Source organism: Ailuropoda melanoleuca, chromosome 13, assembly GCF_002007445.2.
Source record: "Ailuropoda melanoleuca isolate Jingjing chromosome 13, ASM200744v2, whole genome shotgun sequence".
Lineage (NCBI taxonomy): Eukaryota > Metazoa > Chordata > Mammalia > Carnivora > Ursidae > Ailuropoda > Ailuropoda melanoleuca.
The window spans coordinates 22,882,370-22,897,270 of record NC_048230.1 but is presented as its reverse complement, the minus strand read 5'-3'; the positions used below and the strand labels follow the sequence as shown (position 1 = coordinate 22,897,270).

The following is a 14,901-nucleotide window of genomic DNA, read 5'->3' as shown; positions in this document are numbered from 1 at the left end:
CCCACCCAGGCCTTGGTTTACCCTACAGGATCTTAGACATCTCTCGGAAGACGCCTGTTCTCTCGGCCATTCAGGGCCTCAGCACGGCTCCTGCAGCCTCAGGAGGGCGGTGGTGGCACCCAGCAGGGTTCTGGGAGTCAGGGAGGGCCCTGGGCAGCACTGGTCAGACCAGCTCTGACATGCACGAGCCTCAAGGGCCTTTTAATTCACTTTGTATTGCCCGAGCATCCCTGGGGCATACAGCACCGAGCTGGGCCCTGTGGGAAATTGGTCCTGGACCAGGCCACAGAAAAACTGGTGAGATTGTCAGTCAAAGTGGTGCCTGTCCAGGACTAAGCAAGAAGCCGTGGCACTGCCCCAGGTCTGGGAGGAAAGTTCGACAGCCACCTTCCCTACTCCAATCAAGGACAACGGCAGGCTTCTAGTTAAACATTCTCTTCTTCATTAGAACTTCTGGTTCTCCAAGGTTTGGAGGAGGCCTCCCACTCAAGAGCCTCCAGACCCCCTCATTAAATGCGGAATTCTGGTTTGCCCCAGCTCTTTTGCTCAGAATCCCCTGGGACATGTTAGCTACCGGGCAAAGCTGGCAGCTGCCTTCGAAAGGACAAACATGTAAGAGATGCCATTTGTGGGATTGGTCCAGGGAGGTAAGAGACCTGGACACAGAAAGAGAAAGGATTTTTAGGAGGGGAAGTGAGAATCAGAGGTAGCCCTGAGAATAAGTCTATACGGAGGATAAGCTTGCAAACAGCAAAACAGAGGAAGTAAATGCATTTCATTTTATCATCAGTGCTCCCAACCTTTCCATAATGTGACACGCCCCGAGGGTGGAGAATGAACATCGAGGCACACCCAGGACCCTAATGAGGAAGCTCCAGGACAGAAATTCAGGGCATGGTCTTCTGAGCAGAGAGGCCTATTCGGCCTCTTATTAGCTGCATGACCTTGGGCAGACTACTGAACTTCTCCATGAAATGGGGGTGATATGGTGACATGGTGAGAAGAAAAGAACCGGGGCATGTCAAGTAGTGAGCACGGAAGCTGGACCGCAGGCTCTCCAGAGATGCCACTCTTAGCACAAGTACCGAGGGAGCTATTCCAGCACGGCGGGCCCACGAGGGGATAGGCTGGGAGACACGTGCAGCAAGGGACAGAGGACATGGAGGCAGAGGGCAACCTCTGTTCATGTGTTCAGCTTCTCTGCCCTGGGCCCAAAGAGCCGAAAGCCTGCTCCTGTGAGGCCCCAGGGTGGGAACATTAGGGACAAAGACAGGGATTCTGAGCCTCCATTCGGAAATGGAGCGTCTCTGCATCCCCGGGGTGGCCTTGTATCTGAGGAAGTCGTGGTCAGTGAAGTCAGGTCACGAACGCCACTCCCCACCCCCAGTGCTTCCACATGGCTGATGGACGACAGACTGGTTATGAGTTCGGAACAGGGTCAGGAGAAGCAGGCTGCCCGCTGGCCGGTGTGCCGGAGGTCCCCTCCTGTTGCTGTCGGATGTACTGGTCCAGCAGGGCCGTGAGCTGGAAGGGCTGGTGCTGAAGCAAGAGGTGGGTCTGGGCCATGCGGAAGGTGAGTCCGCCTACCAGCTCCCCCTGCACCGAGGCCAGGCTGGGAAGCTGGGAGTAGTCGATGAAGCCCTGCCTGCTGAGAATGGTGTCATCGATGCAGCCACCTGGAAGAACATGGGGTCAGCGTGGCCCCCACAAATGCCTCTCTCCTCTGAAAACAACGCTCCAGCTCAAGGTTCCAACACATGTTCTGTTGCCCTTCTCCACCTCCCAGCCTTCCCCCAAATCTGGTTCCCATGCCTGCCCCACCCAACTCCCCCTCAGTTTGGGACTGAGCCCCTCCCTTGCTTCCTAACTCTTCCCTAGAAAAGCCTCACGTAAGACACCCACCTGGCCCAACCCCCACCAAGTCATGGTTTCCTCAACTTTCTTAAGGATCCACAGAGCGTATGTGTAGCGGGGTAGGGGGTGGTCCACAGAGACCTAGGCAACCAGTCTTCTCTACAGGAGAATCATCTCCGGGGATCCCCAGCATCAGGGGAGTCTGGGAAACACTGCCCCCTGCCCCTCAGTGCCCTTTACCCGGGCTATTTGTTTTAAGCATCTCCGTCTGTGTGGCTTCCTGTGCCCCACTGCTAGACTCCAGGTGTCTGAACGTCCTTAGCCTGCAGAGCTCCGTCTCTGCTTTCCCTTCTCTTCCCCCCAGGGCAGAAGTGACGCAGGACCGGGGCGCCGGGGTGGCTCAGGTGGTTAAACATCGGACTCTACTCTTGGTTTCAGCTGAGGTCATGATCTCAGGGTCGTGAGATCCAGCCCTGCATGGGGATCCCCGCTCAGCACGGAGTCTGCTTCTCTCCTTCCCCCCTCCCTCTGCCCCTCACCCTGCCCCCCTACCTGAGCAATCTCTCTCCCTAAAATAAATACATCTAAAAAGAAAGGAAGGGAGGAAGGGAGAGAGGGCGGGCGGGCACAGGGTAGTGAGACGACAGAGGTTCCGGAGGGACACAGGCAGCCGTCAACAAATGGCGCTACTGACTCAGGCCCCATCCGTGAGAGGATGTCCCCCCAAGGCTGTCCACAGTTTTACCCACACGTACTCAGCAGATGGCACCCACGCCCCTTCACCCCATCCTCGACCCGCAGGGGTGCTGGCTCACCTAGCAGTGGCAGGAAAGGCACACCCTTCAAGATTCGCACCATCTCCTTGACCTTGGGCTCCTCGCTGACCAGCAGCAAGTTGTGCCCCACAAAGAGGGGAAGCAGGTTCTGGTACTTGGAATCCTCTAGGAAGGGCTTCAGAACCTGGAGCAGCAGGAAAGACGGCTTCCTGGGGACAAGTGGGAGGAGGGGGTGGCCTGATCACAGGCCAAGTCAGGCTGGGGGTGCCAGCTGACAGTCTCCTCGGCCCCCAACCACAGCACAGGCACCAGGCCGGAGGGCTGCTTGCACCGGGGGCCCGGCAGGGCGGGGTGATGGGGGAGGGGTTGAACAGACCCGAGCTGGGGAGCGGCCCTGTGCTCTGAGTTGGTGGGGAAGGGGAACGCGGCGCCCGCGCCGGAGGGCTGGTCCCTACCTGGTTGGGAAAGATCTTCATCAGGATCTTGTGCTTCCGCAGCCGGTGCCGGATGACAAGCTTGTCCTCCGCACTCAGAGCCACATTCTGACAGACAGCTATCATTCGGTTCTCTCGGAAAACTGCATCTATCTCCCGACGGAGGAGCCGGATAAGGCCTGTCTCCTGTAGTCAGGAAGGGATGACCAAGGGGACATCAGCCGCCCTTCTCCTTGACCCCCCCTTTCTCCCCGGGGGACGGGTGCTGGAGCTCCCAGGGACACCCAAACGTGGACCCGTCCAGTCCACAGAGCCCAAAATGCCAAGCAGAATCAAGTGCACGTGTCATTTTAAAGCATCCGGCCCACAGGGTCAAAGAGGGGAAGTAACGGCGTGGAGGGCTGGGTCCTGGAGAGGCTGGGTCCTACTTCATTACGGCTAGAGAGACAAGATCACTTCAATCCACCGTCCCAGCACCAAGGCCAGGTGGTGTCCTCCTTACCTCCTGTGGGGGACTGGGGGGACATGGTAGGCATCGTGGGTTGACAGCAGGTTTTGGGGGGATATACTCAGTCACAGCCATCAGCTTCTGCCGCTGGGAGTGCATCACACGACGATGGCGGGTAACAGCCTTGGAGCCACAGCGGACAGTCTGGAGGGTGGGCAGCCGGCCTGGGAGGGGAAACGGCAACGCTGTGATGTGCAGCCTTTGGGAGTCCTTAGTTGGCCTCAGATGGAGAAAAAGCCCACCTCTGGGCAAGACAACCACGGCTCAGAGAGCTAGACGCAACCCAAGAGTGGCACAGGGAACTGTCTGCTAGGAATCCTAAGTCCTCCGAACTTCCATTCTCTTTAATGGGTGACCTTAGGTCAACTGCTTGATCTTTTGAGGCTCCCATTTCTCCAGCTCTTCTATATGCACAGAGATGGGAAAAAAAGATGAGAACAAGGGAGAAAGTATTTTTTGAATACATTAAAAAAAAGGGGGAGAGGATTGAACAATTTTTTTTCCTTTTTTAAAGATTTTATTTACTTATCTAAGAGCAAGTGATGGAGCACACGAGCCGGGGTGGAGCGGCAGAGAGAGAGGGAGAAGCAGGCTCCCTGCTGCAGGGAGCCCGATGCAGGGCTCGATCCCAGGACCCCGGGATCATGACCTGAGCTGAAAACAGATGCTTAACCCACTGAGCCACCCAGGCGCCCCGCAAATTTTTTCTCAAATGGCCAAATAGTAAATATTTTAAGTTTGAGAACCATACAATCTGTTACTACTACTCAACCGTACCACTGTATCATGAAAGCAATCCTAGACAATATGAAACAAGCAGATGCGGCTGTATTCCAATAAAAGTTTATTTATAAAACATGGTGACCAGTCCTGCCACAAGAGGCCAACCCCTGATCTAAGCCAGTGGTCCTCAAGGTGTGCTCCCCCCACCCAGCCAGCAACATCGGCATCCCCTGGAACTTGTTAGAAACACAAGCTCTCAGGGCCTGTCCTGCCCTCCTGAATCAGAAGCACTGGAGGGGAGCCCAGCAAACAGCGGTTGTAATACGCCCTCCAGGTGTTGCAGATGCATGCTGAAGACTGAAAACCACTGCTCTAAGCACTACTCCGAAGCCTTCACCCATGATCTGAAGCAACAGGGAAAAGAAGTTCCACGGCCCTCACAGCTCCCCCAGACAAGCCTCCCTTCCCACCGTTCTGGTTTACAGGCATCAGTGGAGAGCACCCCTCAGAAGACAAGGGAGCCACTTGAAAGCTATAAGCCTAAGTGACCCCTTCATCTTCAACAAAAGGACCCTGGCTAGCGCTTCCCACTTTCAGCCCTTCCTAAGATCGGGATGGAGTCTCAGGGAAAAGTTAGCTAGAAGATTGCTCTAACAGAGAACATGGAGGTTTGCTGGGGTGAGAGGTTTTTTTGCCAGCAGCCACAAAACCTAAGTTAAGAACACGAGCTTTGGATCAGACAGAACAAGGTTGGTTTTTTGTTTTTTGGTTTTTTTTTTTTTTTTTTGAGAAAAAGGGGGGGGGCAGAGGGAGAGCGAGAATGTCAAGCGGGCTCCAAGCTCAGCAGCATGGAGTCCGACGCGGGGCTCAATCTCACCACCCTGGTATCATGACCCGAGCTGAAACCAAGAGTCCGAGGCTTAACCAACTGAGCCATCCAGCTGCCCCACAGATGGAACCAGATTTTAATCTCTTCTGGCACTTACTATCTGTGACCTTACCACTCACTCAACTGGTCTAAACTTGAATTTCCTCACCTGTAAAGAGGAGATGATAATGACTTCTCAATGACATGCTTTAAGATTTAAATGAGATAATACATGTAAATCATTTACCACCGTGCCTGGCCTATGTTATGTGCGCAAAATCATTCATTAAACAAACGTCTATTGCCAGCCTACTAATACCAGGCACCACGCCACCTGCTGGCTATACTGAATGAACATGGTTCTGCCCTTACGGAGTTTGAAGTCTAATACAGGAGACAGCACATAAACAAATGCAAAATTACAGACTGTGAAGGGTAAAAGGGGTCCATAAACAGGCTGAAAAATAGATGTAACAGGGGAAACCTGCTTCGCAGAAAGTGGCCAGGGCAGGCCTCAGGAGGTGACATTTTAGGCTGAGACCGTAAAAAAGGTGGCACAGCGCCAAGGTCGGGACGGGCAGTGGTTCAAGCAAAGGAAATTAGAGGCTAGCAAGAGCTGGGTGGTGGATTACAGAAGCCCAGAGAAGAGGGACTCGGCAGAGGGAAGAAATATTGTGGTTGTCGCTGACGTTGTTGCTGCGCTGCTCTTACTACTACTGTCTGCAGTCACGGCATTAGACGGAGGAGGAGACTAGCGATCTAGCTGGGGTCAGGGGTCATCGGGAGCCGTCTGGAGTAAGAGATTGCGGGAGAGGATCAGTAGTGGAGGAGGGGAGACAGAACTAGAGAGCACCGGCCGGAACGCGCCGTGAGGACTTGGGTCGCTCCTTACCCGCCTGGGGCAGGAGACGCCCTCGCAGCATCCCAACCACGGCCGCAGCCATCGCCACCGGAAGAACAGACGGGAGCCGAGAGGGACAGAAGAAGCTAAGGATTGTGGGAAGTCCTGGGGCCGGAAGTCGGCGGCTGGAGCACTAATCCGCATGCGCCGAGCCTTGCGTCTGAGAGCCCGCCCCCCCCCCAAGCCCAACCTGGCGTCCAGTCTCCTAGCAACGACGCTTAGAATCTTGGACACAGCTCTTTTCTTTCGATCCACACCGGCCACTCTCTACCCGCAATCCCCCAGTTTTTCTAGCCCCTTTGCACCCCTCAAACTCCAGAGCCCCCGCCTCGATTTCCTTTTGTCTTCCACCCCACCTCATTAATTGGCTCTGAATCAACCACTCTCCCTTGTCCCTCAAGTCTCTTGGGTTCCGCCTTCCCCGGGGCTGTCCAAGTCGGTCTGCTTTTTTCCCTTCGTTCTAATCCCATGCCAGTCCAGTAGCCTTTAAATCATGCCCGGAGGTGAGTAGGGGATGGGGTGATGAGTAGAACAGTTGGGTAACAGTGGGGTCAGGCTCCCAAGAATAAGAAATGTAACGATCGGATTTATCTTTTCACAGCTAAGCTTGCCCAGAGTCCAGAGGAAGGGGGCGTGTGCATTACTGAAGCCCTTATCACTAAGCGAAACTTGGCTTTCCCTGAGGATGAGGATCTGTCAGAGAAGATGTGAGTGCCAGGGGGAGAAAAGAGGTGCTGGACGATTTCACAGGATGACCAGTCCCCTGAGCTGTACTGGTTTGCAACTCATCTTTGCCCCTCTCTTTACTCCACGCATTCAATCAGTGGTCATGTCCAACTGATTTTGCCTCCTTAAACATTATTCTATTTCTTTTTTACCATGCCCACTCAACTGCCTTATACAAGGCTCTAAGCCATCACCTTCCAACAAACTCCTAATGAGTCTCCCTGCCCCCAGTCCAGGATCCCGGTACTGTTGCCAAAGTGATCCTTTTAAATGATAAATCTGACCAGGTACATCCTGATAGAACCTTCGTTGGCTCTCTAGTACTTCCAGAATAAAATCCAAACGCCTTAGCATGAGTTGAGCTCTGTTGCCTTTCCAGCCTTATTTCTTGCCGTCCTCCACAATTCCTCTCAGACCCGTTTTCACACATTAGCACCCTACCCCTCAGACTGGTGCTCAGCAGCACCACCTGGGAGGCTGTTAGTAATGGAGACTCTCAGGCCCAGCCCAGACCTACTCGACTGGAATCTGCATTTTAACAAGACCCCCAAGGGACTCATAGGCACATTCAAGTTGGAGAATGCCTGAATTAGCACATACTGTTCCTTCTGTTTGATAAGCCTTCTCCTCATCCCCTTCTCACCTTCCCGACCAACTCCTGCTTATATGTCACCTCCCCCAGGAAGCATTCCCTGTCCCCGGATTCAGAACTCAGTGCACAGTACTCCTTTAGTCCCTTGTACTCGTGTCCTTCATCCACTTGTCATAGATGTTTGACCTGTTTCCCTAATAGTGATGGGCAGGGACTCTCATTTGTCTCTAGTGGGCACTCAGTAAATGTGGGATGAATGAATGAGTGAATGGAACAAGTGCTTTTCCTTCCATGGACCACTCAATAGGGAAGTGAGGAAGGATCCTCCTGCAGAGATCACCTCTTCTCTGCCCCGGTCCCTGCTTGTACCATCCGAGCTGGCCCAACAAAGTCTTCCCTTGCCTGTGAGTCTCTCCAGGAACCATAGACTGCTATCACCCATTTCCCAGTCCAAGGGCCCTCTACTCCTCTCACCTCTGATCCTTCCCAGTGCTACTGACCAAGATCCAGGGCTCCAGATCAACCAGTTTCATGATCTGGACACCCCTTCATGAGTCAAGAAGTTGTTCCTGACATCTCATCACAGCCACTTAGCTTGAAACATCTTTCTTCCTCCACCCCCCATCTTCCCTGCTGAGAAACCACGGAAGGGGCGCTCTGTTACAACACCTACCTGCTGACTGTTCTTCCAGGTTTCACACTCTGGCTGAACTACAGACTGTCCGCCTGGACCGGGAGGGAATTACCACCATCGGGAACCTTGAGGGCCTCCAGAACCTTCACAGCCTTTATCTGCAAGCGGTAACTTCTTGCCTCCTGCCCTTCCTCCCCCTTCACCCTCTGTGGACCAAGTCTGTTTAATCCAAAAGCAACCAATCAGGTCACCTCACTCCCTGTGTGTACCTAAGCCACCTCCAAGGCCTTTGCTATCCCCATGGCCCCTTGGTTTCCTTCTGGATTTCCAGGCCTCTCGTGGGGTGAGCAGGGCATACTGTCATGAAGTGTAGCCAGGCCCCAAGTTGAAACCTTTCACCGTCCACCCAGAGAAAACAAATCATCCCCAGGTAGTGAGAACCAGTTCAGGGAGCAGGGGGGTCATTCCCAAAGTGCTGGCTCCCCGGCTGCACCAGTAGACGTAGTCTACCCAGTGTCCCCAACTCGTTTGCTTTCTGCAGAATAAGATCCAGCGAATTGAGAACCTGGCCTGCATCCCCTCCTTGCGGTAAGTGGTTTCAGGGCTCAGGCCTGGGGGAGGGGGGAGAGAGAGGGAGACCCGGTCTCACCCCATAGAACTGGTGCAGACATCTCCAAGCCTAATGTGTTGTCTGCTGAGGGCCCAGCAAGCCCCACTCTGCTTCCCCCACCCCAGGCGGCCATGGGTCCCCACTCATCAGCGGGCTGCTTAGCCAGGGGCGCTGGGTGCCGGGTGCTCTCCTCCCTGCCTCCAGCGGTTCTGTGATTCAGCTCTGTCTCTGCACCCCTCCCTTCCCCCACAGCTTCCTGTCTCTGGCAGGAAACCAAATCAAGCAGGTGGAAAACCTCCGTGACCTCCCACATCTCCAGTTTCTGGACCTTTCTGAGAACCTGATAGAAACACTGAAGCTGGGTAAGAATGCCCCGGCCCTAGCTCATGGGATGAGCCTTGGGGCGGGGGGGGGGGCTCCTCTCTGCCACCATCTCGCTATGCTTGCATTGGCAGCACAGCCTCGGGGGGATCTGGGGAGGCTGTACAAAGAGGCAGTGGCTTTGGGCCAGAAGATGGGTATGACAGCCTCCTTCCCCTCTCCCTGGTGCATGCAGATGAGTTCCCCCAGAGCCTTCTCATCCTCAACCTGACTGGGAACAGCTGCACCAGCCAGGATGGCTACAGGTGAGGAGAACCTGAGGGTGAGACGAAGTGGGGGATGGCCAAGCTCCTCCTCCCAGGCTCCCACTCAGCCTGCAAACCCAGGGTCACCCTCCATGGCACCTTCTCCTCCATCACCCCAGCTCAAGTGGAAGGCTTTTTCTCTCCCACCCGCACGGAGCCAGCCCTTAGCTCTTTGGGGCTGACCGCAGGCCCATCTCCCCGCCTGTGAACCCCACCCCTCCCAGTGCGGTTGCTGTGGCTTGTGTCTGCACAGCCTCCCAGGCTCCCCACCCAGGGGTGCTCTCCTGTGGGGGGGCCTCTGCTCTTTCCGCCCTGCAGGGAGCTGGTGACAGAAGCCCTGCCCCTGCTCCTGGACCTGGACAAGCAGCCTGTGGCAGAGCGCTGGACCTCGGATGAGGATGAGGAAGCCTCGGGCAATGAGGAGGAGGAGTTCCCGGAGCTGAGTGGCCCATTCTGCACAGAGCGAGGTGGCCCTGCTTTCCAAGGCTTGCACCCTCCCTAAAACTCACCTCTGCCCCGTGGGGCACTGGGGAAGCTAAGAGAGCTAGGGAGGCAGCCCCAAGCCCAAGCAGCATCTAGGTCAGAGAAGGACAGTGCCACCGGGGCCCGGTATCAGCCTGGCATGCAGGTGACGCGTCCTCCCCACCCCAGCCCCGCCTGTCCCCACCAGGGATGGCAGTGGGTTAGTCTGCTCAGGGGGTCAGTCAGAGACCTCCCGCCAAGGGCCTTCCTGCCAAGCCTGGGGCTCCATCTACCACCTACCATCTTGGTCCCTCCCAGGCTTCCTCCAGGAGCTGGAGCAGGAGATGGGCAGACACAAGGAGCGCAGACAGCAGGCAGCCCTGACTGAGCACCTTCTGAGGATGGAGACAAAGCCCACCCTCACTGACCTCCCCCTGCGGCCTGGGGGGCCCGTGGCTAAGGACAGCAGTCCCTCTGTCAGTCCCAGGCAAGGGAAGGAGACGCCCCCCAAGCCCGCCTCCTTGCCACAAGCCACCTCTACCACCAAGAAACCCTGCCCTCTGGTTTCCAGCCAGCAAAGCACTGTCCAGGCAAAGAAGGGGACCAGAGCAGCCACAGCCCCCAAGGCCTCTGTGGCCGGGGCCGCCAGCACAGCCAAAACTGTGACCGAAAGAATCAAGAAGTGAAGTGCACCCCGTCCCTGCCAGCAATACCCCAGGAACAGGAACGGGGAAGAACGGGGCATGGGGTGGGCCTCCCCTCCTTCTCAGACCCCTCACCTGTTGTAGGAGCCCACCCCAGTAAAATGTCTCCCGGCCCTGAGTATGTCTTTCATGTCGTTGGGGGGCATCTCAGGGGACGCAAGCAGTCAAGGCAGTGGGAAGGAGTCACAGAAATACAGAACCCGACTCTAAAGAACATGTTTCTGACCTTTCGGGAACTACCCAAAGGACTGGCCCACCTCAGGTCCCCACCTGGCTGCCCGAGCCCTGAGCAGGCCTCACCTTGTGGAAGATGCCGTCTTCCGGGGGGCACATCTCACTGTCGCCCTTAGGGAGGGCCCTTCCAAGGTTCAAGCTGAGGACCAAAACCCCGTGGTTCTAATTCCCCCTAAACAGTAGCCCCATAGTGTGCCAGGCATGTTCTCTTGTCCACACCCGTTCACACACCTGGGGAGACCACCTCTCCTCACACACCCCTGCCACAACTTTCTCCATCTAGTCCCCATCACCCGAGTGAGAAGACCACGCTGCCCAGCAAGACAATCAGAGGCCCTGTCGTTAGCTCAGGGCCGCCCTTTGCCCTCGCCCGGCTCTTCCACCCCCCGCTAGACCAGGGATCAAGTTCACTGATCAGCGAAATAATGAACTTTATTAAGTCAAAGGCCGAGCTGGCTGTCCGGAACAAGGCCGAGGGGACTGAAGGGCTTGTACTGATCCTGCTGCCCCAGGGGTCCTGTGCCCACCCCAGGCCAGGAGGGGCTGCAGCGTTCAGGCATATACCTGGCTCTCCCTCTCCACAAAGGTCTGGAAGAGGGCACCCAGCTCCTGTGGGGGTGGGGCCCACTCCCCGGCCAGCAGCCCCCGCACAGCCTCCAGGCCTTCCTGCTCCAGATCACGCTGCTTCTGCTGGAGCTGCTGCCCCCGATCCTGCCAGGAAAGGCGGAGATGAGTCCCTGGCACAGGCTTCCCTCTGGCTTGAGGGGAGATACCTGCCATCTCCCACAAGCAGGAGAAAGGACAGGGGCCCCGACATTCTCCTGGGCAGCTAGCTTTGAAGGCAGAGACTCCTCTCCCCAACTCTAGAGTCTCTCCTCCACTCCCAGGTCCCCTCATATTTCCAGAATACAGATTGGGGGTGGGAGAAGTGAGTCATGGCCCCAGAGTCGCCCCTAGTCCCTGGGGGGTTACCTGCTCCTTCTCCATCAGCCCCAGGGCCACCTGGTGTCCACGGTAAAGGGTATGCCGGCGATCCACCTGAGTCTGGAATCGGGGCTGGGTCCGAACAGGGTCCTGTGCTCCAAAAGTGGGCGACAGCACCTGGGGGGCCTGGGCCACCCCTGCCCCGAAGATGAAAGGTTTGAACACTGACCTAATGGGACAGAGATGGAAGGAGCAAAGGCTATCACAGCCCCTCATTCCCCCTGCCTGGCACGTGCTCCGCTGCCTTCCCCACCCTCACTGCCCTCACCTGGATGGGTCCGGGGTGGCGGTGAGAAAGTGGACACAGGGCTGGGCGGGGTCCCGGGGCAGGATGGACACCATGCTGGCTGTGGTGCGGAAGCCTCCGGAGTCCATACAGATGCCACTCTCCTTGTTCCTGAGGATGCCCATCATCACCTCGGCCGTGATACCCCCTGTGGAGGAGGACACGCTGAGGGGCCCCCGGGGCGGAAGGGAGACCTCTGGCCTTGGGTCAAAGCCATGGGAGAGGAGAGAGGCTGGCACCGCCGCGGCCCCCCAGGCCCCCAGCCCGCCGTCATCCCCTCACTGACCTCGGTGCTGCCGCAGCAGCTCCCGCCCAGCCTGGAAGCGGGCTTTGGCAGCCTCCATGCGCACCGGCTGCTGGGTGAGGGAGAAGACCTGCGCGAAGTCAAAAGTGCTCTGCCCACCCCACCAGCCCTGCGCCCGGGCGTGGGTCCTCAGCTCCGAGTGTTCAGCCGAGATGTCCGTGCCAATGCTCAACTGGTTGGAGATGTTGCGGGCGCCCTCTGTGGAGGGGGTGGGGGGGGGTGGCTCATAGATCACAAAGCACCCACTCCGTGCCAGGTGCCGAGAACACGGTGGTGCAGAGACCAGCCTGCCCTCGTGGGGAGGGAGACAGCGATAAATGGGAACATGCAGCTGTGGTGAGTGCCATGAAGAGGCACCTGCTTGCATGTAAAGGGGGAACCTGACTGCCAGGGAGTCCAGGAAGGCTCCCCAGAGGAAGCGGCAGTCTAGAGCACAAGAGGACTTAAGCAAGTGAAGGCGGAAGAAAGGGTCCCCAGTGGGCTTATCTCCCACCTCCTTGGGGGTGTGCCTACTACCCGAGAGGTGTGCACCCGGATCTGCCCTGCCCTGTCCCCCTCCCGCCCCCATCCCACCGTCTCCCAAGGCTGGCACATGGGGACGCCTCCGGGAGGCAAGCCCCAGGGCCGGGCTCTCACCCTGGATCCTCTGTGCGGCCCACAGCCTCCCCGCCGTCTCCAGCACCCATGCCTCCGTCCGGTCAGCCAGCAGGAAAGTGTTGTGGTAGCAGAATGGTGCAGGGTCCTCCCGGCAGCTGCCCCCTTGTCCGTAGCGCTCCAGCAAGCCTGCGATCACGTGCAAGGCCTCCAGGGCACAGCGGCTCCGTTCTAAGGCCAACCTGGCACGAAGAGAGGTGCAGGGACCAGAAGGGCAGTGAGGTACAGATGGCGGCGGGTGACAGAAGCCCCAGGGGACAGACGGAGCCCAGAGAGGCCCATGTCACACAAACAATCTGCCAACAGAGGTTGTATGGAGCGCAGCTGGGCCAGTGGTTTTCCAGCTCTGCTCTGAGGGTCCCATGAAGAGGCTTGAAACAGGGTCTCAGAGAGAGAAGCGCACTGAGTCCCCCAGCCTCTCTTCAACCAGAGCTGCTCTGCTGTCACTGGCTTTATACACTGGGACTTCGTAGGAGATTCCATTTGGAAAAATAAATAAATACGCACTTCTATTGAAAAAAAGAAACGTGAAATCGCTACCCTATTTCTGGGCCAGGGGAGGTGGGGAAGTGGCCACACTTGGGAGCTCCTTGCCAGACTGGAGATGGGGCCGGGAGAGCCTCTCTGGGGATGGCAAGGGCACACCAAGATGGAGGCCCCCTGTGACCCCGGCATAGGGGAGGGAAGGATGGCCTGGGTCAGTACTCAGTTCTCAGACCTCCCATGTGCAGCAATGAGGGAGGGCAGGTCCCCACCTGAGCAGATCCATGCCCAGCAGGGCTTCCCCCTCGCCAACGGGCTCCTTGGTCCACACGGCCTCATTGCCAATACAGACGCCATGTTCATTGGCGCCCATCTCGGCCCCCCACAGCCAAGACGGGCGACTCAGGATCACAGCGTGAGTCTTTGACACCTGGTCCACCTCAATGTAGGTGCACTGCAGGTAAGGGCGAGAAAGGGAGAGTCCACTCAGAGAAGGTGTTGGTATTCCCATTTTGCAGACAAGGAGGCTAAATGTGAGTCTAGGTCCAGGTTGGTAGACTAGAAGGTCACCCTCTTTCCAGCACCTGCGGCAGCCTTCCCGGGCGTGAGGAGCAGAGGAGGAAGGTCTTAGACGGATGCCTAGATCAGCAACAGCTCCCGACCCTTGCATAAGGCCTAACCCACCTGGAGCCGGCTCCCAGGGGCGTGAGTGCTGGCCGGTACGAACACCACCTCCTGCACTTCGTCCCGGGGCCGGTCAGAGTTCTTGGCAAAAATCACGGCTGGGACGGCGGAGGCCGGGGGTACCGAGACGAAGCAATCGCAGGAACACGGGGCGTCGGGGTTCCACGAAGCCATCTGGGGACAGGGGGAGAGGAGTGTGTCCCCCTCGGCCACCTCTCCACCATCCTGGCCAGGGCTCAACCCCTGGGAGTCCCCCTCCCAACACGTGTCAACAGACACTCGGAGGACCTGTTGGATTCGGGATGCTCAGCACCGCACACACACTCGACACGCGCTGTGCGCCGCAGAGGCACCGGCTCTCGGCCCGGGCTCCAGGCTGGGGGGCAGCAGGCGGGGGCAGAGCGCACGCTCCCAGGACCCGAAGCCCGGCCCTCCGGGGCAGTCGCGGGACCCCCACCCTCGCTACCCCACCCTTTCCAAGAGTCCCATGCCCCTCTTCTGTCCCCTCTTTCTCTCTTCCCCAAAACAGTGTGCCCCTCACCCTCTCTCCCTGCAAGATCCCCGCTTAGTCCCGAGAGCCACCGCCTCCGCTTCGGGTCATTGGGCGGAGGCTCCCAGGTGACCTGGAAGGCTTTGGCCCGGGGGGCGGAGCCGGAACCAAGAGCTTGCAGTTCTTCCGTTTTCCACCAGGGCGCGCGCCAGCACTACTTCTGGGAGCCAAGTGGCCTTGGAAACCGGGCTAGGCTGCCTGCCCTTGCCCGCACCGCTTTCAGGCGGGATAAAGGCTGCGACGAATCCGGGGGCACTTCCCTTGGGGTCGCTGTGGGGAGCGGGAGCTGGGGGTGGAAAGGAGC

The 14,901-nt window shown here is 57.6% G+C and overlaps 3 protein-coding genes across 5 annotated transcripts; 1 reads left to right on the top strand and 2 right to left on the bottom strand.

Moving 5' to 3' along the window:
* Window positions 1–764: 764 nt before the first annotated feature.
* On the bottom strand, window positions 765–6,186 carry MRPL10 (mitochondrial ribosomal protein L10). Its single transcript, XM_002916811.4, has 5 exons — window positions 6,056–6,186; window positions 3,567–3,736; window positions 3,086–3,250; window positions 2,670–2,814; window positions 765–1,676 (listed from the first exon to the last, which is right to left on the bottom strand). Exons 1-5 carry the CDS (start codon window positions 6,105–6,107, stop codon window positions 1,420–1,422), a joined length of 789 nt encoding a protein of 262 aa, XP_002916857.1. The 5' UTR covers window positions 6,108–6,186; the 3' UTR covers window positions 765–1,419.
* Window positions 6,187–6,263: 77 nt separating this feature from the next.
* On the top strand, window positions 6,264–10,536 carry LRRC46 (leucine rich repeat containing 46). The gene is made up of 8 exons (XM_002916812.4): window positions 6,264–6,567; window positions 6,666–6,771; window positions 8,075–8,183; window positions 8,558–8,604; window positions 8,879–8,988; window positions 9,183–9,252; window positions 9,571–9,719; window positions 10,033–10,536. The coding sequence occupies exons 1-8, from the start codon at window positions 6,558–6,560 to the stop codon at window positions 10,398–10,400; spliced, it is 969 nt and encodes a 322-aa protein (XP_002916858.2). The 5' UTR covers window positions 6,264–6,557; the 3' UTR covers window positions 10,401–10,536.
* Window positions 10,537–11,066: 530 nt separating this feature from the next.
* On the bottom strand, window positions 11,067–14,688 carry SCRN2 (secernin 2). 3 transcript variants are annotated; one of them, XM_002916813.4, is made up of 8 exons: window positions 14,589–14,688; window positions 14,048–14,221; window positions 13,636–13,817; window positions 12,863–13,062; window positions 12,209–12,424; window positions 11,905–12,070; window positions 11,625–11,805; window positions 11,067–11,363 (listed from the first exon to the last, which is right to left on the bottom strand). In XM_002916813.4, the coding sequence occupies exons 2-8, from the start codon at window positions 14,219–14,221 to the stop codon at window positions 11,205–11,207; spliced, it is 1,278 nt and encodes a 425-aa protein (XP_002916859.1). In that variant the 5' UTR covers window positions 14,589–14,688; the 3' UTR covers window positions 11,067–11,204. The 3 variants fall into 3 exon arrangements, with proteins under 3 accessions (XP_002916859.1, XP_034496118.1, XP_034496117.1); XM_034640227.1 differs by lacking the exon at window positions 14,589–14,688 and adding an exon at window positions 14,336–14,582; XM_034640226.1 differs by lacking the exon at window positions 14,589–14,688 and having other exon boundaries at window positions 13,636–14,186.
* Between the last annotated feature and the right edge of the window lie 213 nt (window positions 14,689–14,901).